General features: G+C 37.8%; 1 protein-coding gene across 3 annotated transcripts in view; it reads right to left on the reverse strand.

Annotated features, from left to right (window-relative positions):
* LOC126864404 (telomerase-binding protein EST1A-like) overlaps positions 1–27,933 on the reverse strand; it is a 150,239-nt gene that overhangs the window by 53,591 nt on the left and 68,715 nt on the right. For all 3 annotated transcript variants that reach the window (XM_050615711.1, XM_050615712.1, XM_050615710.1), the window contains 2 exons: positions 6,835–7,016; positions 4,600–4,673 (listed from right to left, as the gene is read on the reverse strand). In XM_050615711.1, coding sequence (XP_050471668.1) covers positions 4,600–4,673; positions 6,835–7,016 — 256 coding nt within the window. The remainder of the gene's footprint in view (positions 1–4,599; positions 4,674–6,834; positions 7,017–27,933) is intronic.

A 27,933-nucleotide genomic window follows, 5' to 3' on the forward strand; every position in this document is an offset into this window, starting at 1 on the left:
CGCGTACAGAAGAGATACAGTAGCATGTTCGTTGCGAATTGAAAGTTATTATAGGCTACTTTGTGTACATATCGTGATTGGGATAAGTTGTGTGTTTAAAACCAGGACCGCTAGAGTTACCGTGTTTAATCTAACGTGGAACATTGCAATATCTCGGCAAGTAATTAAAAAAATCAATCGATAACAGAGTAAAATATTTCGTTAAAAGCAAAAGACAAGCTTATCCACATTTGCGCTTCGCTAGGAAATCTGTCATTGAATACAGTTGATTCTTGTATTTGAAAGCGTGTAAAACTTTTTGAAAGGCGAGTTAAAAATAGTGAAATTTTTTAGCGAAGGTAAGATATTACTTTTGCATGATTTATCATCTAACACGTCTGTTTTTAAGTGTTCGAAAGAAATTTATAGTTAAATTTATTTTCTTCTTAGTACAATTACCTTCTTTCTGTCGAAATACGTATGTAGCCAATACGGAACACGTTTAGCGATGCATAATATGGAACTTGTCAATGATGCTGATACTGACGATGATGATACAGAATTACACTTATTTTATAGCGGAAATTACAAAAGAGATAATAATAGCGAAGAGTAAGTCCAGAGTAAGGGGAGTTCAATGTAATCGTTGTTTTCATTGAGGTCACAAAAAATGTACTTTGCATGCGTCATTCACGATATCAATATGTAGAACACGAAGAAAATGAATATAATGTAACATAAATAACAAAAATAGAGAACAATTGTTTTGTTTGTCTTTTTTGTTTAAATAAATATTCATTTCTCACAGTAAAAATAAAAGTATCTCAGATTTCTTTTTAACTCGTTCCATTTGATCTTTTTCACATTTTTTACCATGACTTCAAGACCTAAACTTCTAATAATATTATGTCTCTTATATTTAACAAATTCAATAACTAATTCTCAGTAATTAATTATTAATTTTGTCATGTTTTAACGTTAGTACCATTGAAAAGAAAAGCCTGTTTCGCTTTTCCGGGAAGCTTTCACAGTCAAGTGTTCCATATTCCAGGATGCAGTTACCCTGTATTAGTAAATTAAAAAGTTGTAAATCATAGGTATATAGAACTTCTTTTCACAATTTTACAAGTCTTACGTCTTAAGATAGGAAAGAATATTAAACGGATCTCTGGAATTCTCTTTCATACTCAGATGTTAAAAAAACAGAACTCAAAATATAATGTATATTGACCGACAAGAATTAGAAATGAAATGTTGCATTAACACAACATTCCCATTGGGTTAAACCGTAAAGATCACATTTTTATCGATGGCTTCCCTCCAATAAATATTCCCTACATTCTTTTCTCCCTCGCAAGACACTCAAGAACGCCATCAAACACTGGAACCTCAAACTGGACCAACCTTCCAGCATAAAAAAGGCAGACAACGCCATAGAGCATAAATAGAGAAGTTTGAGTGGAAGAAGGGAATAGTGGGAGGACATGAAAAAAACGGTGACAGTGATTGATCTCGCAATTACACGCTCTCAGGCACGCGCGGTGGGAAGATCAAAGTTGCTATCCTCGATGAATGGAGGTGAAAAGAAGAAGAGGATAAAAAAAAAAGAGGAAAAGGTGAAAAAAGGAGAGGGAAAGAGATAGAAAGAGAGGAGGAGAGGGAGGGAAGGAGAGAGAGAAAAGGAAAAAAGAGCGGCAAGGGGATCGACGGAGTGGCGATTCGACGGCAGATTAATTGCGATCCGAGTTCTATAAATAACATCGTAGAGCAAATTCACGTTATTCAACGAGCTAAGAAGAGGATCGAGGAGGACATGGAAGACGATCGACGATGTTACGATCGCGTCCTTGCCAAGGAAACGCTTCGCTCGCATAATTGTTAATCGCTAACGAGCAACAATAATTAACTTATCCAGGCGGACATAGTATAGTATGGTAAGTTAGGTTGGTTGGGCTGGTCGAGTTGGTTGGTTGGGTTGGTTGCGCAAAGAGGCTGAGTCTTGGATCGCGAGTGTTCGCGCAGTTACGGGACTAAAGGGGCCTTGAAACTCGTTTAATGGACGATAGATCGCATCAGTCGGCCAAGCACGACTGTTTTCTCTCTTTTAGACCGGTCTTTTTTCTTTCGTCTCGTTAGAAAGATCCTGAGGATCGATACATTCCCTCGGTCCCCGCTCGATCCTGAATAAAAAGCCTTGTCTCCGATCGTGCTCGAATCATCGACGAAAAGACGTCCGGCGCACGTCTAAAACGGTCCTCCTCGCTTTTTATAATCTTCGACTCGTTTGTAATCACAATCAACCATAATTAGACTGCGGTTTTTGACGCGATTTCTTACTTTTGCGAACTCATTTATTTCCTCGGATTGATTTTTTTTTAATCGCTTGCTCCTTTCTCGACAACATCGAATTTCAATAACCGTCGAAACGAGACACGTTATCGTTTCACGTGCGCACTGACGAGACCCTCGTTCCTTTAAGCTGGACCGTGATCGCTAACAACCTGTCGCGTCGATCCATGGTATGGCTTTCCTTTGTCAGCTATCGAGAGGGAGAACGCAAAAAAATAATTACACGTTGATCGGCGTTTCCTCGAACCTGGCCGTGTTTTCCATTGCCATCGCATCGGTATCCTGTGTACTTTTATTTCGATGAGTCACTCCCACGCTCGACGTTTCGAGAACGGAACAGGTTCACTAGCTAAGATACTTTAACGGACGTTTGCTACTCTACCCAGCTGCACATTTCTCTTTTCTAGTCGAAGGACGATGTTGAAGGGAGATTTGTCGGATAGGAGCCGAATTCGACATTTTATCATAAGTGAAGATTACATTTTTTTATTCTAATGTGATTTAGCTTAGTTAAAAACGGAAATAACTTAGTTAAAAACGGAAATAATAATACGGTTTGAAGATATATAATACGTCTTTTAGAAATTCATGAATTTCCATGAAAACGATAATTATACACCTGATATCTATTAATATGATAATCATTAAGACAGTTTTGCTAATATTTGATTGATTAGGTTTAAAAATTGCTCACGTGCAACAAATAAAAAGTGTGGTATATCATATTTTACACTTGTGGATTTGCTTTACGTTCAAAGACCGCAAGAAGAAACACGATAGGTCTATTTGTGTTGGTTTTCTGATCATGATGATATTTATAATTATCTTATTCGTCCAAATGATGATGCTTCGTCACAAAACAGTAACGAAATCATCATTAATTATTTTGAACCACCGACACGCACGAACGATCAAGCATCCCAGAAGACGAGACCCCCACGAAGATAAGTTCATTCGAACAATTAAGCGGTTTTCATCGAAATTTCTCGTGCTGTCACTCGCGATAAATCACGAGCACAGACCATGATAGCGTTCGTCGTCGCGCATGATGTCTCTAGCATCCTGAACTTCCTTGGTCTGAGAAATTGATGCACCACGAAGAGAATTAATAGTCCAACACAACAGCCATAATTCACAACACCTGAAGTGTCAACATGAATTCATAGCCGAGCGCGCTATAAGCTACGAATATCTTTCTGTCTCTCTATTCCTCTCTTTTTCAGGCGCTAGAATTTCGAGAGATTAATCGGTTTGACAAATGCAGCGTATAAAGACGACGTTGCATGCGTGTTCCTCATCGAATTAAGGGCGACTTGGTCTTCACTATGCGAGAGAAGGCTGTTGAAGCTTCGCGTTATCCCAGATCAAGAATCGATGGAATTTTAGTTAAATATCACGGAAAGAAGCATGATAAGTCATACTTTGCGAATTTTATAAGGGAAAAATTGTAAAATATAATTTTTAAATATAATTTTATATCAGCGATACCATATTTTTATTTGGTTCTCTGATTAGATACTTGCTCCTTTTACGCTCTTAAACAATCGTATCGATAGGCTCAATCGTGAACAATAAAAAAGGTACAATAAAGATTTAAAAAAAGAAATAAATAAATAAATTGAATCTCTTGCAATGAATAATTTGTGGCCGTGGCGTAATCTGCTGGCGAGCGTATGCATCGCGCGCTTACCGACTGGACTCTCTTTCTCTCTTCCATTCGAAGAGAGCGAGGATTCGGACCACAAAACCGCAAAACCACAGGATCAGCGAGTTCAAGATATATCACATGTTCCTTCTACAACCGGCTGATCCTAATACGTACAGCCAAGCCTAGAGAAATTTCTATCCCTTGATGGCATTTAATGGTAGCGTGCCAGCTGCATGATGATAACGAGAAAGTTTCGAATAGCCGTACATGCGAGAATTATTCGCGTTTAAACGACGAAAACCGACTAAAACGCCAGAACTTCCCCTATTATGTGTAACTTCGGTCGTAAATGTTGGGAGTTGTGGATTTTCGAGGTTCGGTCGAATTTATGTTTGCAGCAAATGTTTTGAAACTTCTATCTACACTCTTAGATTGGCTCCAAGTTTTACCAATACATATAACCGTGACAATCGCGTCTGTTATATCGTTAATGGAACTTCGATATATTTTATAGAACCCATACAATATACACGTAAAAGTTTGCTAGAATAAGCGTTCAAATACTTTCGCGAGTCATCATATAGAAAAAGAAGGAAATGTAAAAAGATTGTTAAATGACTTACCCGACTCTATAGTCCGTGCAAGATGGTGGTGGATTCCAAACGGTGCTGTGACAAAGCATCCAGTCGCACCAGATCTAGAACAAAAAGATTCAACGTGAAAGGAAACTATGTTGGAATGTTGGAAACTGTTTCTATTTATAGAATATCTAGGAGACATTTTACTTCATCCATCCTCCGGAAAGTGAATCGTATAACAGCAGTCGTGTATCACGTCTACTTTATCGCTAATATTAATGGTCTTACGTGAGACGAGAGCGAAACTGTTGTTATTATTCCTGTGTTACGATAGCGATCGAAATTCTTTCCAGGAAGATCCACTCTCAATTATGCGATGACTTTAGTAACGGAAGTTCTTCGTACGCGATGTACTTGGATTAGCAGTCGAATGCACTGTAATAAATCTAATAGACTTGTGAAACATTGTGCACCGTAATAAGTCTACAAGAACCTTTTTTTCTATTAGAAACCTTTCTCTGTGAAAAATTACAAATCCATCGTTATACACGCATCTGAAGGAGATCTCTTTTATTGGAAATTTGTTCCTTTTATAGAAATTTCAGATTGATTATTTTTACCACTCTGCTAATTCTATCGATATCTCACTTTACAGCTAAAGCGCAGACAGAATAATCAACTCTTTATACGATATTTATATCAGAAAACTCTAACAAACGAAAAACACTGTAACTGAACCCATTTCAGAGACATAGCTCATCACAAAATCCTTAACAACGACGGTATCGCGAAACGGTGCACATCCTCGAAGGCTACACCAGCTCGAGAACCAGGAAGAAACGGGTGATGTCGCGGTTCCAATGGTTTGTCATACGGTTGACCTTTATCGATGGAGCGTGCGTGCATAGCTTACGTGCGATAGGTGCATTAATCGCGAACGCCAGGTTGCATAATAAGTCGAGACACGAACGAACCAGGTCCTGGGCCTGACAACGGCCACCGGCGCGACGGACGAATCTTGCGTGGGTGCGAACCAACCGTTGCTTCATAAATCTTCAACCGCTTATGCGCGCGCGCGTGCGCATACACGTTCACGGCTCGGGATTATAACGATGACAAGAATGTCGACAAGCTACGATCGGATCGAGTTCAACGAAAAATTGATATACGTTCATACGGAAGCTTGTGAATCACGTGATTGGCTTAAAGCGTGTCGATTAAAAATGATAATAAATTATGTCGAACGTGGTTGCATTGTCAAGAATGATTTGTATAGTAGATTAGTAAATAGATTAGCGATAGTGGAAAACGGACAGAAATCCGACGTTGTTAGTGGATGGGTGAAGAAATAGTATAATACGAACAGCCGTGTTATTTAATATCCTAAAATTGGCCCTGAGTCACGTACCATTTGAGTGTTGGCACCCAAATGACCAAAGCGCTCAAATCGTATCTCACGAAAAAAGCGCTTATTCTTGACCGTTGTATAAACTTAGCTTAACGGGATCTTTTGAAGTTCACAAGTTGTGACATTCGACTCATAGATCAATGAAAATGAGATACAATCAAAATAGAAGAATAAGAAGAGGAAAAACATTGTTTTTTTTGTTTTTTTTTGGAAAATAATAAAGTGAATTTAAAAATAACTTTCTATCTTTTACTCGTATTCTTAGTTTACAATAAAAACTAATAGGTGAAGCACGGATTTACACGATTGTTAGTCCTAAACCTCGTTTAACACACTTCATCCTGTATATATTATCAATTTACGCATCGATTTTCTCGACACTCATTATACCGTTTATCCAACTAAAATGATTAATCAAAATTCAATTTACAACATCGCTGTTGATTGACCGCTAAGTCATTCCACGTTATTTTTAGACCTCGCTGATACGACAATCCAAGTTGACTCATAACGACGATTGTTCATCATCCTCGACGGAGGCTGACTTTCTCGAGTCAAGATTCTTCTGATCGATCGATCGATGATCGATGCACGGGATAACGCGCGAAGGAATCTTCGGCCGCATACATTACATGCCATATTTGCGCGAAACGCGGTAAAAGATCAAAATAACTATCTGAATCTCTCGTATAAATACACGTGGTTTTATGTTTCTATTTCTTTTTATTCTTGCCATTTTTCTCGAGATTAGACACGTCGATTAAAATCTGTGCAATTAGAATGACGCGTGGTTTTCCCGGTACGGTGAAAGTTTCTCGGAAAAAGAGATCTTGATAGAGGCCCATTAGATATGCCAGAGATAACGGAAATACCTTGATAGCTGGTAAAAGGACTTGCATGTCCTCGCTAACAACCATCCTCGACTCTTCGCCGCTGTCCAACTGAGACTTGAGCAAGGACACGCCACGTTCTAAAATCAGATTGAACATCTGCAAGGATACAACCAGTGCCCTTTCTTGGACCTCGGACCGGTACCCTTGCTCCATTTGGGAATCTGAAACAACAAACGGAAAGATAGGACCGTTAGCGACACGGACACCAACTAATCGCTTTTAAAAGGTTTCTTGCTAATGGCAATAGTTCAACTGTCGAGAAAAATTTATAGCTGCAAATATGTTTAATCATACACATCGCTAGTCTTGGAAATATCTAATTTTTCCATTACACGAATTTTATAATTTTTCGACTATTACTAGGGGACGCTAGAGGACAGTTACGTCGCTAATTTAGAAATTACTGAAAATTCTCAACGCGAGAATTGATTGTAATTTCAACAAATAAATAAAAAAAAAAAAAAAAATTTAGAAATTGATTTTAGTTTTCAAACTTCTCGTCGCTAAAGACGATTTTTCTTTTTTTTTAGTTAATAATAGATTATAGCAAGTTGTTGGTCAATCAAGGATTTTATACACGGACCTTTACTGTAAAGATAATGTCCATAAACCGCATGTAGTTCAAGAGTCAACTAATTTATTATTCGTAATTTAATAGATACGAAAATAAAATTTGAAAATTCGAGGTTAAATTGTACTGTAGTTAACCTTTTATAACCTCGTGTGACTCGAACGTAATGATCTATGTATCCGCATTTTTTTCAATATTATTTTGCACGCTTATTACCGTACCACCTTATTTTATCATTGTATCATTACTTTGCCAGGAAGCAATTTATACTAGTTATTAGTTCCTATCTCTCACATCAGAATGAAAAACTGTAATCAATCCTTTTTTCTTGCGAGTCAAGAAAAATTTGATTATAGATGGTTAAAGCGGCTGACCAGTGAAGCTATGAACCCGAAGATCGCGGGTTTGAATTCCCATCGCTAGAACCTTCCGCTTTTCGTACACTTTTTCACGGTAATATTGTTATTTTTATGTTTTATGACATAATCAGCTAAAAATCTACTTTATGATACTAACCTGATCTGCAATAAACGCTATAAAACTATCATTTCCCAATGTAACGTTACAAATTAAAAAAGAAAAAAGAACATCGCAGATTTTGCATTAACAATTTCAAACTACTTCAATACTCTCAGAATATCTTTCGTTCTTTTATCGATGATGATGTTTACAATCGTGATAATAATTTAAAAATACAAAATCGAAAGTAGAGGAAATTTTAACATACAACGATAAATCTATCTCTCAAATTACCCTATCAAATATTGTTTCTTCTTGGATCAAATTAATACAATTAGTACAATTCAACGTAAATTGCAAATAGAAAAGCCTTGATTAATTGAATAATAATCGCTCGTTAATGCCATTGAACATTTCACGTACAAATAGTAAATCTAGCATCAAGCATCCTCTCCTGAGAGATATAACGCTACCGATGTTACAAAACCAAACTGTACTACAAAATCCATCAGTGATTTCAGCAAACCACTCGAATATTCCCAGAACACGTTCTTCACTCTGAATAAAGACGTACAAAGGAATATACGTACTCAGCGTCCTGTGGCGAGGGAGAGACGTAGTACAGCAATAGAGTAAATTGAATTTGCTAAGGGCAACCGGGCGAATGTGTTCGGTGTCCCTTCTCTTGTAACGCGGTCCGTGGCGAGCTATAAGTACGCGAAACGTACTCTCCCAACGATACCCATGGCGTCTGGCAGTTTAATTTATCGCGTACGAGGATAATAATTAGTGTTTAGCTTCGAGGTTCACTCGAACCACGCGACCCGTGTGGTCTTCTTCCAGAGTTGGGAGTGTAAAGGGTAATTAGTTAGGAAGATTTATAGAAAGGCCTCGACTAATTACCAATACGATCATTAGCGAAAATTACGCGTATCGTTCTGTCGACTTCCTCTTCGATTTCCATCCCCTCCTTCTTCAACCCTAGGTCGTTCTTACTATTCCACGAACGTACGAATACGTTACGCGTACCTGCCACGAGCAGGATAGCTATTGATGCGATCAAATTCGATGAAAAGTTCGAAACATTTATAACAACTGTTTTTAACAATTTTTAGTTATTCGCCAAGCTGTCCCAATACTCATAGAAATCTTTTATGAAAAAATACTGAAATTTCGGTTGCACCGTAAAGAGACACGACTGTCCTCATTGGACAAAAATGAAATCAATTTGAAAATATATATACATAGAAGTTACAACACATTTACTGCAAACATGATGTATAGACACAACGTGTTCAGCTACGGGTGTCAGAAAATTTGTAGTTTCTTCTGGTTCTTTTATTTTTTTATTTTATGTGTATGTATGTGAATATTGTAATATGCAGTGATCAGTAATTTGTGTGGAAAATGTGTGTGGCTCATATAAGACAGCGTTCGGTCACACTTAGCAGCACCTCCAAAATACTTAATGCGTATGTAATTTTTCTGTGGACACCCGCAGACGGGACGATTTCGGTGTGTGTATGAAGTTTGTATAAACATTGTTTATGTGCGCTATTATTTATTAATTATTTATGGGGACGAAGGATTAGAGGAAACATTAATCCTCTCTACTCGAAAATTTTGAGTCGGCTTTTGATATGCTGTTATGGATTTTAATCTTTTTAATGTGCGATTTTTCTTACGAGGTAAGCTGCTGTCCATGTATCATTCGATTGGAGGATCACTGTGTACCCCGTTGCTTAGGCTGACCTACTTTCGTTCGTGTAAGGAGGTTTGCTCGCGTGCAGGGATATTTTGGCCGATTTTTAATTGCCAATAACTAAAAGACAAAGCCGAAAGCGCAATTTTTTATTCCTGATTTTCGTCTTATTTCGGCTTCAAGAATCACCCCTTAAACTTCCTGACATCCATATCCGAACATCCTATATACATGAATATTCCATATCACACGGAATAATTAAATCTCAATTTTGTAAAGCTCGTTCTACGTATGGAAAATAAGGAAAGACGTAGCTTACTATATATAAGGATAACAGTATAACTTATCAATCGTTATCGTTCAACGAAGACCGAGGCCATCGTCCCTCTACGAGCTGGCAATTAATTACTCGACTGGCTTCTCTGTTTCGCGAGTACCAAGCGTTTAACTGGGAATTAACCCCGAGTAAAGGAGGCGAAAACGGTCGGACGTGGGGTGAGCGAGGTAGTGTGTATGATTGACGGGGTGTTATTAGTTGTTAGTCACTAGATATTGCGAGAACCGAAGGCCTCCGGTTTCGTGAAATAATTTTTATTGTCGTTTAGAAACCGTTTTTCATTTTTCTAATTCTAATTCCACGTTTAATTTACTAACGAATATTTATATTAATAATCTAATCAAATTCGTAAATTTTCTTTAAAAAAAAAAAACTTCCATCGACTTCTTCCTTCTCTCACCTTACATTTTCTTTACTAAAACTTTCATTCCACAAACTTTACTGAGAACCAGGAAGTCCAAACACAAACGATGTAGAGATCAACTCACAAGCAATTAACCGTCGACGAGAGATTTGATTGCCACTCAACAACTTCCCCGACTCTCAAACCTCGACCTACGCTCCGAACTACCAAACTCGCAAAGTATCAAAGCCGAAAGTTGCAACAGTTTGCGGAGGACGACTCTGGTAATTCGATTGATGCGCGGAACAAGAGCGCAACGAGGAAACACGTCATCTTTTTCTCCTAACGAACTTTGAGCGCATCGTCTCTGGCGAAAAGCGGCGTGCAAACGCGTGTGCCGTCTAACGAAGTCGGCGAGGTACCGAGGTCAACCTTTCTGTTTCCAGGACCGATATTAACGCGATTACCACGCGAAAACGAACGGAGAATCGAGTTAGCCCAGCTGCGCGGATAATTCCATTAGCATCGATTCTAGCGGCCGACTGATTCGCCGTATTTGCAACGCGGGGCCGTCGTTCCAGCAATAATGAATTTTCACGAGACGTTTAATTCGCCGACGCGACGTCGAGAATGAAATCTCTTCGTTGTCAAATTAATGCTGCCTACCAATGCTGCAATGGTGGATGAAGTGAATGTCGTGGAAGAAAGAGAATACTATATCGTCCATCCGATGGAATAATAATATAATTAAAAACAATGCAAATTTTGTGTTGAATGCGTCGCTAGTCTTAGAAGTAGCTAATTTTTCTGTTACAAAAATTTACTAATTTCTGAACGTAGAAATACCATTTCATTTAATCGAATGCTAATTAAAATGTGATATAATAAAATGATTTATGAGTATATATTATACGTATAAACTGTACCTTGGCCGGTTCGGATAAATACGTACCAGTACATAGAATTATACTATACTTGTGTGTGTATATATATATATATATATGTCGGGTTTACATTAGATTTAGAGTTAGAGGCGTGAAACGAATCTTCGTTTGGATTACACGTGTCGTTATGCAATAGAGAAGACATCGACTAGTGCAAATATAATTATCATAGAACTGAACAAGTAACCGTGGTAATTAGATACTCGAGAAACTAGAATTAGAAACCTATTTTCCCGTAATTGGGACAAAGACTGTTTGTCTGTTTGAAGGACTTTAGTTAGCTAAATCTTACTCGAAGAATAGGGTCTGCGTGTGGCGAGCTATGGGACAGAGACCGTTGGAATGTTTACTGTCGAGTGTTACAACTATTTCCTTTTTAAGGAGAGCTATAGAATTACTCCATGCCTTTGTTAGACAAAGCGTTCATCCCGTGACCGCGGCTACGTTCGGCGACAGACTGTCGCCTCGAGCCAAAGCTCACTATCACTAATCTCGAACAATTACAATCGGATTGAATGACTACAATTGTTTAATTACAGCTATCGTAGACTCTAGATTACAATGTTGCGGGATTATCCAAAATTCCAGAGGCTCCTGTGTTCTTTCGTCTCCGACATATATATATATATAGTAACTTTTTGATATATAAATTGATATAGTAACTTTTGTACTAATTATTCGCCATACTAATAACAAGATGATCGCCTATTCTAAGATTCATGTTACATCTATTCATTGCTCTTGTATAATATAATTCCATTTTCTAAAATTATATTGTTTGTCTCGTGCTACTTTCTACTTAAAATTTCGTTTATCTGCCATCCCATTAAATAAACTATTACTAATATGGTAAGGAATATTAGTATACTTGGTGTTTCGACCACTCGCGGAGAGACGCGATCGCGAGAAGCACGCCAACGGGAGTTGTAAATTCCCGTTACGATTAGATAATCGACGCCACGAAATGATCGATCCCCTATTTCGATTAGGATAATAGAGGTGGTTAATTGAATATGACACTGATGTAACAAGGTGTGAATGACAGTTTATTCCAACACTTTGTGAAGAAGATAGTTACTCTGGTGCGTATGTATAAGGTAAGTAATTGACCGATCTTCGGGTGTAAACCCGGTCGAAGGATGTTGTATGTTTGAAGGTTGAAGAATCAGTGATGTTCGGTGATGATGCTGTCGCGGAGGAAAGCTAAGGATAGGTGTGTCTAGCGCACGAGACTCTCGGATTGGTTGTTAATTGGTTAAACAAAGGTTAGTGGACCAGGAAGGGTCTTAGCTGCCCTCGATAGAAAATTGCTGTTAGGAAGCATCGTACGTGGAAAAATCCAATTTTCCCTTGTCCAGCCGTGGTAAACAATAGTCCTTAGAAAGCGTTTTAGAAAAAGATATTTGTTCGGTCTGAAGGGCCTGAGCAAGCAAATTATTGGGATTTATGACGGGTACGTAAGGCTATTGAGGGTACGCCGTAAGGATGAGCGGACATCTGGGGTCTGTCTGACCCGCGGTGTATGGCCAGGTTCAAGTAGAGTGTTGCACGACGCAACACTTGGTCTAATCCGATTTAAATTCTTTGACAGACATTGCACGAAACTCTCTAAAACAATTTCATGTATCATTTTATAACCCTATATATTTAACACTAGAACTACCGATAGTTAACACGAAGCTATTTCTACAAAAACCAGTCAAAATGACTGGTCTTTTTAAAAAAAAAAAAGATACGTAATAATAGAATATTTTTATATTTATTGAGTTATTACTTTCTTACAGAAGGAATTCCATAATATGTAGTACATTTTTGGTATTATTAATCCATCTGGGGCCATGATCCCTAAACGAGGGTTGACACATTTATAAAATTGTAGAACCAGTCATTTTGATTGGTGTGGTATTTTTAATGTTAGCATCCAGCGATCTGGCTATCGATCCGGATTTTTCCTGATAACTGATATCATCATATTGAATGATACGCAGTAAACATTTCAAAAACGTGTGGGAAGTTGTACCAAACGAGGAAACTGGTTAATTGGGGTTCGATAAACACATTGCAGGACCCTTTTACACTTTGACAAGTACCAGTAATTTTGATTGGTATCGGTATAAGTAGCTTTGATACAAAATTATTTTCAGTTTGAATACATAAAAAACAAAATAAAATTCATTATGTTATTCTTTTAGTTATCGTTGCGAAAGTCATTACATCATTGCGGAAAAAAGATATAACACGAAGTAGGAATTTTATAATAAAATTGTAAAACCAGTCAATTTGACTGGTGTGGTAGTTCTAGTGTTAATCTTTGGAAGAAAAAAGGACAAGCCACCACTAGTAATATCACAAGGTTAAAGAAAACAACGAGGGGTTTATCGAGGACAGAAAGGGTCATGGGACAAGCCGTGACAACGCGGGAAAACGGGTGTCCGTGCGTGGAAATCCAGTGAAGGCTGTGACGAAATTCTTGGTGTAGGCACTCGCGTTACACGTAGGTGCGAACAAGGCTTTACGTCGTGGCCAACGGCTAATTTGCTGGATTTATGATTTAACACTCGTCCCAAGGGAAAAGATCGCAAATGCAGGCGTATGCGCGCCATTTTCTCGTGCGGAAATAATCTTGGCTACTGCTTGCATGAACGAATGATTACGATGATAATTATCGTTATTAAGAGGAATGACTGTTGACTCAATTATTTTACGATTTTATAAAGCGCATGAATATCGATTCGAACGGCAGTGGTGAATAAAATTTCAGACTTAGAAACTTTAACGATACATCAAACATTTACATCTTAAACATTATATTTTTAAGATTGACTTTATATGAAGTTCAAATTTTTCCAATATTTTCAGGTTGGGGCTTTGAGACTCAACTTAGAGTTTCAATTTTTGGAAAACCTTGAAGTTCAAATAAAAAGATTAATAATAATTCCTGTGACACATTTTACTTATTTCCTTGAAAAGACAACTATAGATCTTAACTCGTGGTTAAAATTGTTTCTTTGTAATTAAATTATCTACCTTTAGATTGCAATCTGTACGGTTTGTACATGATTTTTTGTATTCATTGTCTTATAACATAAAATTACTTTAATTCCTGTTTTAACTACCGCATAGAAAGCATAACTCTGCGATTACCCACCATTTCTCAAGTATTTCCAATAATTTGTCGAAGAAATATCTTAAACAAAGTTGGTTAGTTTTCGGTTCCCTGTACATTTGAATATTAAAAATTTCCTCAACAATCTTTCTGGGTCATCAAAATCATAATATAGTAGGTCGTTAAATTCGTTTCGACGTCAACTACAACATCTGTATATGTGCGCAACTCAAGCTGAATTGAGTTGAAAAATAGCTGAATTATTGAAAAAAACTTTTTGGAAATTCTTAATATCCAAATATATAGCGGACCGAGAACAGACTAATCTTTTTACAAAACATTTTTTGACAAATTATTGGAAATGCCTGAAAAATGGTAGTTAATCTTAGAGGATGTTCCCTGTATATAGATCTCTATTTAATCATATAGAATACAATTTTATAAGCTCGTTAAAAAAATACAAAGCTGATCGGTCCAATCGATGTATAATTTCAAGGAAAACTTTTCATCGTTCCTGCAGAGCGCCAATGCTTCGTCGCGTATTTTCGCTCGTGCCGCTATTATTTTCTGCACGACGTGTTTCATAGCAAAAGAATAGCGGGGAATACCATCAGGCCAAAAAGAGAATAAAACAGAAAATAAAAGAAAAAGAATAAGAAAAGACGACGAGAATACGAAGGGGAGGACAGCATCAGTCGTGGATCCAGATACTTATCGCGTCCGTCCTGGAACCGTGACGCCAACGGATATTCAATGTTACAACTGCAGATTGATCAGCTGGAACATCGAGACGAAACGGCGTGTTTCACTCATGGCGGATCTCCTAGAGAGATGACTGCGATGATGGGTGTTCAACCCGTTGCTTGGGAATATATAATTGGACGTCGCAGAATTTTATAAGGGTGGCGGTCATCAGTGAATGATACCTCTCATAAATATGCATAAATTTCACTCGCTGCAATTATGTTAGGTGCTATGAGATACTAGAAATACGCGAGAGCAGAGCTTATTGATTTCTTTGATGTTTCGAATGACTTTTGTACCTAAGGGTTTGGTGGTATCTGCATGAGGCTTTGAAGTTTATTGTTTCTGATTCTACAGAGTGTTTTATGGAAGGATAGTGGAAACGTTTGATAGTAAAAATAAACGTTTCTTTACAACTTCTAATATAAGCAAACATTTCCTCGCAACTTCCAATTCAAGCAAATACCCTCGAAAATATTTCTTCGCAACAATCTAATCCCTGAAATCTTTCAGTGGCCAAACATATTCGCTCAACGCGGCCATAAAGATGTTAGAAACAAGAAGAACAACCAAAGCATGATCAACAGGGGAAATTTTTCAGCAAGCAGAAGTAAAACAAGGCTCGCGCGCGAACGTCGTCATCGTCGACAACTAATCCCTATTACCATATCGAAACAGCTCAACATCCGCATATGTATTCCCTATTATCGTGAAAATTGATGATTTCAGTGTCTCTATGGACTGGCAAGCTATATGGTATAACGAGAGGCATCAATTGAGTGAAACGGGAGGAGTGACGGTGGCACGCAAAGAAGCTGATCGCCTAAAGGCGCCTGGCGCCAAGACAGCTCGCCTCCAGACGCTCCGGACGCCATGCCTCCGGCGCCGTATGAACCGACCACTCACAACTATGCCGACACTTTAGTCGATTTGCACTAACAGCAGATGAATTTTACAAAAGTGTAGGAATTAGAGGCAAATGAATGATTAGGAACGTCATTTGCTATCCTTTTACGAAGGCAGACTATCAATTAACCCATTAAGATTAAAGCAGCGAACGTAATATTAGCGGAGAATGTAAATAAAGTGAGTTACGTGCTCTTTTTTTTTCTTTTTCTTCTTCTTCCTTCTTTTTTTTCTTTTTTTGGGATATAGGAAGTATGTCGGAATAATGGATGCTTTATAGATGATCATTGGGCAGGTAAAATACAAACAACAAATTTTTACTCAAGCTAAAAATATGATGTTATTATGATAAATATCTCAATTTTTTTCAAACTTTATAAAATTGACGAATCTTCATAGTAGAAGAAAAAAAGCTACAAACGCTTAGAACTTAGATACTCGTAGACATTATTCAAATTTTATAATGTAAATTGACTTTTAAAAAAAGCTCATAAATGAAATGTGCTAATGTTATTGGACAGCGGGATTCTTAACCCGCGCTCCACGAACTTCGAAGGGCAACGAAGTCCTCGCACACGCAAGTTATTATTGCATCATTCAAACAAAAAATACTTAGAAAGTGTATTTATTCATTTACAACGAATCGCATCTCTCCGCAAAGGTTCTTAGCGAGCAGTTGATAAATGTTTTAAATATACATATTTGCACATTAAGGACTTCAATTTTGAGTTGAATTTTGAACGACAAAAGATTATTTAAAAGGGATCCGTGGTAAACAAAAGGTTCAGAACCGCTATTGCACGATAAAAGTAAAAGAAGAAGCTGCGATGAAAGAGGTATGAAACAAATGGAATTTCTACCAATAATCACAACGTTCAGAAACAGAAATCAATAACCTTAAATTATTACGTAAATTAAACGCGATATTAGCCCTCGATCTTGTACGCGAAAATATGAACCCTATGATTCCATAGATATCCACAGTTCGATCACCACAAATGCTTTAGGTATCTCAAACATTTTAAATCAAAGTAAATCGCTACGAAGATCAAGGAAGTATCCAGATATTTTTGGCCGGTAATGTATCATACGGCTCTGTACACATCGGTCGAAGTGGATAATGCGAGGCGTCCTTGGCGTGGTCTTTTTCACCATGGATAGAGGCGAACGCGATCACGGTCCCCAGAAAGAAGGAGGGCAACGCGTGCACGCGGGCCACGAGGAAAAGAAACGACGAGGAAGAGGCAAACCGTGGTCGTTATGCCCGCTGATCGTATACGCGAGTTAAGTTATCGTAAACTGGTTTGCTTGGGGTTGGGGGAATGGCGCGCGGATTGCGAGGACGATTTAATAAAATGGCGCCAGCCTAGCTGGATATCCGATTACGATATACACAGCGCCGGCATCGGGCTGCTGATAAATTCCGCGAGAAACGGTGGGTCGCGTGTCGATAACCCTGGACACGGCGAGTTAACATGCCCTTCCACGCTACCGCTAATCGTACGAAACCGCTTTCAAAAGTTATCAATAGCACCCCTTCTCTTACGAATCACGAAGCTCGTTGTTCGCTGGTGATGATGTCCTCCGATCGTACTGAGTGATTTTTGGAAATGTTAAGCAGCTACGCAAGCTCACATATGTGTTCGAACTGATTCTTTTCGTGAATATTCTTACATTTAGATACTCTTTATGAATATATCAGTGTATTACACGAAGCACTTTGACATTTCATTAACACCGTTGTGAGAGTCAACTGTCATAATTAGGTATATTAGCTCTGATCTCGATAGAAACGAAAAATTCTTGCTTCTATTGGGCATTGATGTGATTAAAACGCGTAGACAGAACTAAGGCCCAAAAATAAAATCTGAATTCAATCCGAAATTTGAAACAATTAAAACCAGTGTGTACCCTCGTTCGCTGTCTTGTAAATATAAATATATGTATATAATAGAATATAATGGCACCTATATCTCGGTAAGCGAATAAAATAAAATTTAGAACATACTAAATTATCGCGGGTATCTGTGGCGATAAGGCTTAATGGTTAAACATCGAAGCAACAAAATAAACCTTCTTCAACTTGAACATGCTCAAACAGGTGACGTTATCATTTGCCTATAGTCGCCATTTAAAACAAGTTGGTAATCCCTAACTTTCGATCAACAGCGTATATCTCGTCTGGACATGCCAAACTGTAGAGGAATAAGAAGAAGAAGCCTCAAAAGAAGAATAAGACGATCCAGAAACAACAACATCACCGACAAGAAAGAACATGGGGTAGGAAAAAGAAGGAAGGCTAGAAAGAGAGGTTTATTCGTCTGCAAATTAGTCACGAAGTCGGCGGATCGGAGTGGCAGTGGTAAAGCGAGGAATAGTGGTGGCGCTGCCACGAACGGTGGTGGCCGCGATGCTGGTGATGGTGAACAGCTCCTGCTGCCAGGCCGAGAGCTCAACGTACGACCTTGGCGAGGCCTTGCGAGGTCGCTGACATGATTCCGTCCTGTCCACGAGCTCGAAAGATCGCTTGGGATTAGGAGAGAAGCAGGGAGAAAGGTACAAGATAGAACGAGAGAGAAGGAAAACGGCTGAAGAAACTACTACCTCTTATCATCCTCCACGTTCTATCTATGTACACGGCATAGACCTAAATTCATGGTACAATTGAAGTTAGGAAAATTCTACGACTCGAAACAAGGCGAGAGTTAAGAAGAACAAAATTCACTTAGAGACGTCATTTTTTAAAAAATCAACTTTGAACATTTGCGACGTGTATTTCACTCCTCTCTGGCTGGATTAACAGAAAATCATGTCACGCGCGAAAATACATAAGTCGTAAATGTAAAAAAATTAAGAATTATTTATCAAATTCTACGAAGAACTTTTACTGTCAAGAGAAGAAGGAAGAATCACTCGAAGCGTTAATTAATTCGAATTAGTCGATATTTATTGAACGTATTATCAATAATTCTTGAACGAAATATTTCACAGAAAGTAACAATTGATTCAAAATAATATCAAGTATCCTTGTATCCATTCATAAAAACAAAATATTTTTCGTTTGTTAAGACTTCTCACGGTATTGTACGTATACAACTTCGTTCATAAATGTTAGAACGCCTGTCGATGCTATACAAGTTTCCCATACGATGATGTTCCTCTCTTCCAGCGCAATCACCAAGCTAGGGCTATTTTTCAGCAAAGAGGATACGTAATTTATGTGAATCTAGAGACGTCATGGATCCGAGCGTGCGTGCTCGTTCTTCTCTAACGAGTTCCTTGAAATCCTGTTTACGTGGACGAGCTTCTCGTGTTGAGCAGAGTTCAGAACGTGGATCCTCTACTCGCGAGGACCAAGATTTTTATCGGGTTTTTCTTAAGTGGATCGTAGCATGGGCGAAATGTATCAAACGGACAAAGCTGTTTCTTCTTTGGCGCCATTCTGTTCTGTTTTGTGCGGCTGTCATAGGATAACTGGCGAGGAGAGGTTCGAGATTAGGCCAAGGAAGATGAAAGGGACAGTCTGCCGCGTAACGAAGGAAAAGGAGAGAGTGTATTGCGAAAAAAAACGACATTGAGAGCATCCTAAAAGGTAAAGCAAAGAGAAGAAAGACAGAGATCGCTTAATTCTTTTACGAATATGAATACCTACATACATTGAAAAACCACATTGATCAACTCAAAGTTGAGTGATGATGTTACAAACATTATTTTTTGCCATTTTTATCTCAGAATTTATTATTATTTATACCTTCTTCTTTATGAGATAACTCCAAGTTTTAATGAACTTAGACAAAAACAGCACTTTGATGACCAAACACTAATTTGCCTGCCTTAAATATACAAATCCACTTAAGTGAGACGAATAGCGTTACAAAATCACAAACTCAATTATCTTCAACCAGGGTCCGAAACTTACAAAGGTAACCTCGAGATGAACGTCATTCTAAAGTAGAAGAAGAAGCATCGTTTCGCAACGATCGCGACGATAAAAAAGCCAGCAGAAGAGGCAGAGTCGTCTCGTGTGGCGAACAATCTCATTTTGACTTTAATTATATACTTGGGACACGTTTAACGTCGGCCAAAGGAAAAAGGGGTAGAAAAAGGGAAAAGGAAACGATTTTGCATCGACGTCAAACCACGCGAGCACGTCCTCCTCTTCGAGAGTCGTGTCGTCCCTTTCCCTTCACTCGTATCTCGTAATTTTCCTCTTTTAATACGCGCGGATACGCAGCGGGGGCAGGAAGACTCGAGCTTCCTATAATCATGCTTGGAAATGATACTTCGATACATAGTAATGATCGTGCATATTACGTGAAACTAACGAGCTGCTCTATCGACTAACGTCGATGCTTCCGACAATATCGACAACGGTGGAGACGATGCGCGACTCGAGCACTTGCATCATCTACCTATTTTGTGTTAAATGGTCTCGCGAGCTTCCGAGTAATTTTGAAGCGATTCAATGGCGTGAGAGCGTTTTGTCAGCTACAACGATGTGCTGATTTATCTCACATTTTTATTGAATATTTTATTTTAATATTTATACCGGGTATCTTGGAATTCGATTATTTAACGATCGAATATTTTGCATTTAGATATTTTAATAATCGAATACTTCGTAATTAGATATTTGAGTAAGTTTTGCATAAATAAGGCTATGTTATGATCGGCAAATGAGACAATGAAATTTACGATTCGAAATTCCTCGGACATATATTCCCAAACAATGCAAAAAATTCATAATATTACAGTATTCGAGAATTCTAAAATATAGCCAACAAGAGGATCAACTATTGAGAAGAGAACATCGAATTCGATTCTCTTCATTCCTTTCGTCCTTACCGACACTATTCTAAGAAACGACCGAATTATTGCCGACTTAAAGCGTCCAACAGCCAATTGCTCTGCCTTTGCGTCTGTGAGAAACGAACGCTAGTAACTGAAGAAAGCGTGCGTGGCGATGCGTTTTTAATGGGATTCCTCAGCCGCTTTAAAGGGTCGTGTACCACCATTTTTGCATCGTCGACGGAATTTGCTTTTTCTTGTTAGTCTCTGTAGTAGACACTTTTTTATCGCGCATAGCGTGAAAATTATGGTAAAAACATGGAAATTGTGTTATACTCTAGTGCTAATAAAACACTCGTACTGGATAGGTTCTTGAGGTGTTGAACTGGAATCTTTCATGTATGTCGACGTGTGTTTTATGAATATGGTAATTTGATGCACGATTTTCAGATATATACGTAAGTATGTGTAACGAGTCACGGAAATATTTGAACACTTACAACAGAAACCTTTTACACGCATATATAAATTGTGTGTGTTATATAAAACATTTTGAAATTTCATTAGCGCTGTAATGAGATGATTATTACGATTTTACTGGTAAAATTTGGAGCTAATCTGAGAATGTATGTAAAGAATACAAAACATTCACCGCTAACATAAAATTGTTAAAAAATTAATACACAACACGAATAGCTGTCTTAGGCATACAAATGTTAAAGATGATCCCACTGAATATTTAGCCTTATTAATCTAAAGAATAACTATGTGAATATTGTTGTAATTTTGTACATACATACTTGTAATTTCTATACATACTTATACACAAAAACATATCTTGTAATTTCCATATATGTATACATATATGTATCTTCAGATTTGTTTCGAACATCACTAATATAATCATGAAAAAAAACGAATTTCGCTGAAAAAAAACATGTTTTACCGTATAGATACACGTATTCACCATTCTACACGTCGATCAAAAACCATCGAACAACGGCGGTACAAAGATCTATCGATCACAAGAAATCAATGACGCTCTTTCTAGAATCAGCGTTCACCAACAGGTGACTGATCGAGGGACATTCCTATCCGGACGCGCAGAATTTTCAACAAGAACTTCGTGTTCGTCGAACACGTACATTATTCATTTTAGACGGTGACGAATATCAATAGAAAGAAGAGGACTAAGCCGTGTAGCCGTAATGAGGCTAATAGATCATCACAACGAACAAGTAACATGTCCCAAAAATGACCTCACCTCATTTTATTCGCCACTGCGATGGCCAAAATCTGAATCTACCTAACTTGAAGTTTTCAGAATTTACAGTTTCATTGCACGCATTCCCTAATTAATACGTTCCCTGTCACATATTGAAATCTTTGTACAGAGACTGAATATTTTCTTCATTAAATCTAGTATAAAAGATTTCTTAACGCGGTTCTTGCTTCTCTTCTTATGCTAATACGCTCTATGAGTTACAGAGCCAAATATACCCTATGTCCTACGAGGATACTATATTTGGTCTGTTTTAGACAATAGTTCTCGCTAAGAATAAAAGGGAATAGCGTTAGAAGAAAACTAGCCTTGACTAACTAGTACTTTTGATCTATACTTCAACGTGATGAAATGTCACCATGTCATATTCAACACGAATAATATCGATGTCCCTTATTATTCATTCGTAGCAATGATAAAAAATACATCTTATATTATACGTATTATACTTACTGATATTATTAATATTAATATGCATGCAAGTAATATTGTTATACCATATATTTATTAATTTTAGTAATTATCGCAGTAATTCACATAGGTGTAAACAAAACATCAAAATTTCATTTAATAAACGCTTATTAGTGAAAAAGTAAGTATGACAAAGGACGCATCCACTGAGACTCTAGACTCTAGTATAATCTCTTATTCGGCGAGGGATCTTCATCGGTTTCCGCGTTTTAAAAACGTGAAATAAACTATGCCCATGCCCTGAAGCAACCGTAAAATCTACTCGAATACTGTGATCGTTTTCTTGAAGAATAAAGAGCAACTCTGGACAAATAAAGGAGCTACAAATACCTCGCATCTTTGGAATACCTCAGAGTATTTGGAATACCTCAGAGTATTTGGAATACCTTGTGGGGCGAACAGCAATAAACGACACGCGCCTGTTCCGATGGTTAGCCGCTCCGTTTGCATTTCACAAGATGGACAAAGGAGAGAGAAGTGGTGACGAACGTGTTAGCACGAGTAGTATATTCTGGTGAGAGCACCGTTCGATTTACTAGAATAAAATTCTAACCAAATATTTAAATGGATTTTTGCGTGAATTTTTACTATTTCAGAAGATAGACAAAGGAAAAGATAGAAACGTAGTGATGGATATTTGAGCACAAATAATATATTATACCGCGTGCTAGGTTTAATTTAATACAATGTAGCCCATGGTTCATGGCATTTAAGATGCCAAAGATGAAACTACCAGTAGCTCAGCAGACCGTTTAAAATACAAAATCGTTTCACCAGTATCCTGCAATTATTTTGAACGGTGTAATCATAACGATTTGAATTACCATTACCAGTGAGGTTTAACTTCATGGTAGGTTAAATTAAATTGCAGTGATGTTTATGCCATGGTAACGATCCACCAATTACTTCGACCGGCGTAAAGCTTATGCTTTTGATTAACATTCATGCGATATTAATGCTGACGGATATATAATAATTAACTTCACATGATTGTATCTTCAATTAAATTCTGATTATGCTTCAAGCGGATCAAAATCCAGGTTTACGCGATAAAAGTCACTATCTATTTCGAATCGCGCATAGTCAAGTAACTTTAGAAATTTTCATCAAACAATATAAACTCCTTTAACTTGTTAGGAATTTCAATTTTAACTTATTAACAACGTATCGCTTTCTTACAACAAAGCTTAAACTCAAGGCAAAAGCTTCTTGATTCCTGGGAAGTAAAAGTCACGTTAGTCTGGCCAGCACAAGAATGGTCAAGCGGAAAATGAACAGCTGGGAGGCACAAAGGAATTCGATGAACGTCGCACGAGTAATAAGCCCGTTCTTCGGTCTCGCGCTAGCAATAATCGGCGTTGCTGAATGAATGGAGCTATTACGTTTATCTATCTGCGACAAGATGCGTTGCTCGTACGGGTGGCCGATTACTTACACCGACTATGTGCATTCCTATTGCGCTATGTACACGAGCCTAAGACAATCGATCGATGAGCTTCGACGAAGGTCGCGAAAGAACTTCCCTCATTGTTCTGTATCATCAGTGAAGAACACTGTCGTCTTTAGTTAAAATGTCCTATCTACCATTTCTATCACATATGTAGCATTTCTTCGTTCAAATGAAAATATTCAGTCATTAATTTATAACATTCTATATAATTATTATAGATAAGCATATAGACAGATAATGTAGAATTAACGTAGCAATTTAATGAATCAAATTCCTACTTTAAATGCCATTTCTTTAATTGTGTCTATAAAAATTCGTTATTGGATTTGCAATTTAGTTATAATTAAATATAAAACTAATGGAACGAAACATGCAAAAATTGAAATACTTTGTTAAATTCAAATTCCCAAAATCTTCACTTGTACTATTATGATCTTCAACTCTCAACCTAAACGATTCCAAATCCTTGAACAGTAATATATATCACAACTTGTAGCAGCTGCATTATCGTTCCTGTCGTTCTATCGACGCAAATAACACGAGAAATCTCACGAAAGGACAAGAAAAAAACGCAACCAACCTTCGTTTTCTACGTCTTTTTATCCGCATTGCGGCTCCCGTGAAACATCTCACTCCATCCTAGGCTTTTCTGCACGAGCGAAAACCATGATGACTCTACGTGACCAATCGAAACTATCTCACGCGCGTGGTTTGATTCATTTTTCGTACTTCTATACGCTCAAGGGACAGATATTATGTGCAAAAAAAAAAGAAAGAAAGAAAGAGGGAAGGAAGGAACGGCTCAGCCAGCCATGCCATGTCTCGAGTTTGGACTCATAATGGTTTCGTGAAACAACCCGCAGCATCGTCTGCAGCGGATAGCTAGAGAAACAGGGAGAAACAGAGTATATATAGAAGAGAGACGAAACGATATTTCACTAATTGCACACAAACCACAAATCGAAACGCATCACCGCAGTTGGATAACAATGGTGACAATATAGAGACACTGTTTCAAACGAGACTCCTCGAGAATCGACCGCATCACGTTGGATGATCGTGGTCATCTTTGTGGAAAATTACCCTGTGGTTAATATTATCTTTTGTACTCGAGCGATTTTTTCTCACGCGACATTTGCTTCCATCATTTCTTGCGGCTAACTAAGTGGTTGGTGTGCAGTGCGAACAAGATTTATAGTTGATAGTTGTTGGGTTGCAAGTCGAAGTATCGGTTTTTTTCTAGTTTGAAATAGACGTAAAAAAAAAAAGAAAGATCGAATGGGCATTCTAATTAACGTCTTCGAATGTTACATGCATCCACTGCGTATATGATATTACAAAAAATATTGGCACGCAACCACACACTTCTTGTCCAACGAAGCCTTCTTTTTATCAGATTCTACTCTTCATTTTCATAGTATCGAATTCTTAAGGATTTCACCAAATACTATTATTAATCCTCTGAAATTGATTTTTCGTTTAATTAATTATTCATATAACGATATTTCATGGTGAATGCCAAGGCCTAACCATAACCCTTAACAAAGTAGCTTATATTCTTTAGTGTTCTCCCGTTGGCATTATCGCTTGCGATCACGTTGTTCCGATTACCTTATCTATATTAACAGTGGATCGTTAGCGAGAGCCTCGTTAGGATTAATGAAAGCGGCGTCTACAATTTCACGTGCGCCAATTCCACTTGACGAAAAATCCGCGCGATTCATCAATGTCAGATGCGATACAATTAATCTTTTCCATCAAAACGTACGTCGAGACGCGATTCTCCTTCCAATAAGCTCGTCGCTATTGGTCGTGATTAAAATCACCTTTCTTTTTTCTTTCTTTCATGCACCCTTCTCCTCGTTCGATATATGTATAATCGAATTACCGGCTGTATTATTACCTTATGACGACTGAATAATATATTGTCAATTTGTAACAGATAATTTTAGTCCATTCTTAAAAATTCATGTTATTATGAATTCATGTATTCATGTTAATACATAATACTCCGTGATAAAGATTCCATAAATTTTCGCCTGAAACCCAGAAAACCTACATCCTACAACTACAGACATATAAAGTTACAACACAAAAGCTCTAAATATTTTTTCTTTATTTTATTTTCTTTATTTTCTTTATTTTTTTCCAACATATTTCTTTAAAAATACACGAAGCGAACTACAATTGAAATTAATAATTTATACGACGAAAATGTAATTAACGTATTGAAAATGTTATTAGATTAAAAGATGAATGTAATTTAAAGTTTACAGTGCACAACAAATACCGAAAAATTATTAATTATAAAAAATATCCTAAAACTTTGCGTTACAATGTATCTGTAGCATGTAGAAAATATCTAGCAAAATGCACATAAATATAAAATCACCGAATCTCATACCCTTTACACGACATTCAAAGAAGAACAGGATCGAAAGATCCATCGGTGAATGAGCTTAAGCTCCGAATCCCATGGCCAGGGGCTACAAGGTAGGCTGCATCGCATGAATATGCATGAGTCGATGTCCTGTTCATAACATCACTCTGCCATACATCAATTTACAGAGACCACCAATTTACTTCAGCCACGTACCACGACGGTATGCGCTACGTTACGTATCGACCAGTCCCTGTTATCCTTCCTCTGTCTCTTTTCTCGTGCTTGCACGCGTATTTACATAACGTAAATTTCAGGCACGTGGATATATTTTCGACGTACCATCGTCCACTTTTGCGCGCAATATACTTTATGGCCGTATCTTTGTCGGCCATTGGTAAAGAAACGCAAGCACGAGCAACCTTCCGAAGCAAAATCGTTTCTGGTCGATCAAACCTTGACTAACGATTGGCAGAGACCGATGGGCGGAGGATGAGTTTATTACGCCATTAAACACGAATTGTAATCCTACGACGAATATATTGGTTCTTTTATTTTCAGTCTCAATTGAGGAGCTTTTCGATAAAAGTATCTAATGGATTATATTAAATATACAGGTGTCTATATAGTACATTTTCTAGTCAAATAATTATCATGAAATTTATTAATTTACGATAGAAAAACTCACGCTTAGTAGAACATGTTCGTGGCAAATCCATCGGGAAACCAGCATGTTTCGCGCCATTGATAAATCAAATTATGCTACGTATAAGATTTACTGTCACGTACTAAATTTACAATTTGAAACGCGAACAACCAACGTTGTCAATGTCGTCGCCAACAGAAAATTCCTAACACGATGTTTCGAAGTATTCTCGTCTAACTTCTTAGAAGGAACGAGTGTCAAAATAAACGCGGTAGGGAACATTTGCATCGAGGATGACCACGAGATTATTACACATGCAGATTACCTGTCCGTTCATCGACCATAGTATAGCTTCTCCTTTTTCCTTTTGCTCGATTCTCTGGATTAAATATTACTAACGCATGCTGATCAACATTACACATTTTTCTCGTATGTCATAATAAAAAGGGGCGACCCTTTCGCTCGATCAATTTTTTGCTCCTAATATTTACTATGTCATTAATTCGACAAAATTAAAAAAAGAAACGATGTCCCTCCGATACTTCGAAAACGCATCAGTAGATACTTTCAATTCAATTTTTCTCTTATGTCACACGACCAACGACACCGTCTATTCCGATATCTTTCATCGCCTGCACAATAGAAACAATTACCACGACTCATCGTCGAAGAATCGCGAGAAACAAACACGAAGAAACTCCGGTAGCAAGAGTAGAAGAATCAAAAGGAAAAGAAAGATAGTAGAAGGCACGGAAACAGCGTGGTTTGCCACGCGGATGGAATGCGTCATTAATGCGTCGACCGTGGCACCACGGCGGATCAAGTCCTTATGGCAGGCATTCATAGTTATTATCCACGTGTTCGCGGCAAGTTATATTTTAACGGTCGTAAATGGTCCGACGCGCGAGTCTTCGTAGAGGCTATTTGCCTGCCGGCTATAACTGCTATA

Source organism: Bombus huntii, chromosome 4 (assembly GCF_024542735.1).
Source record: "Bombus huntii isolate Logan2020A chromosome 4, iyBomHunt1.1, whole genome shotgun sequence".
Lineage (NCBI taxonomy): Eukaryota > Metazoa > Arthropoda > Insecta > Hymenoptera > Apidae > Bombus > Bombus huntii.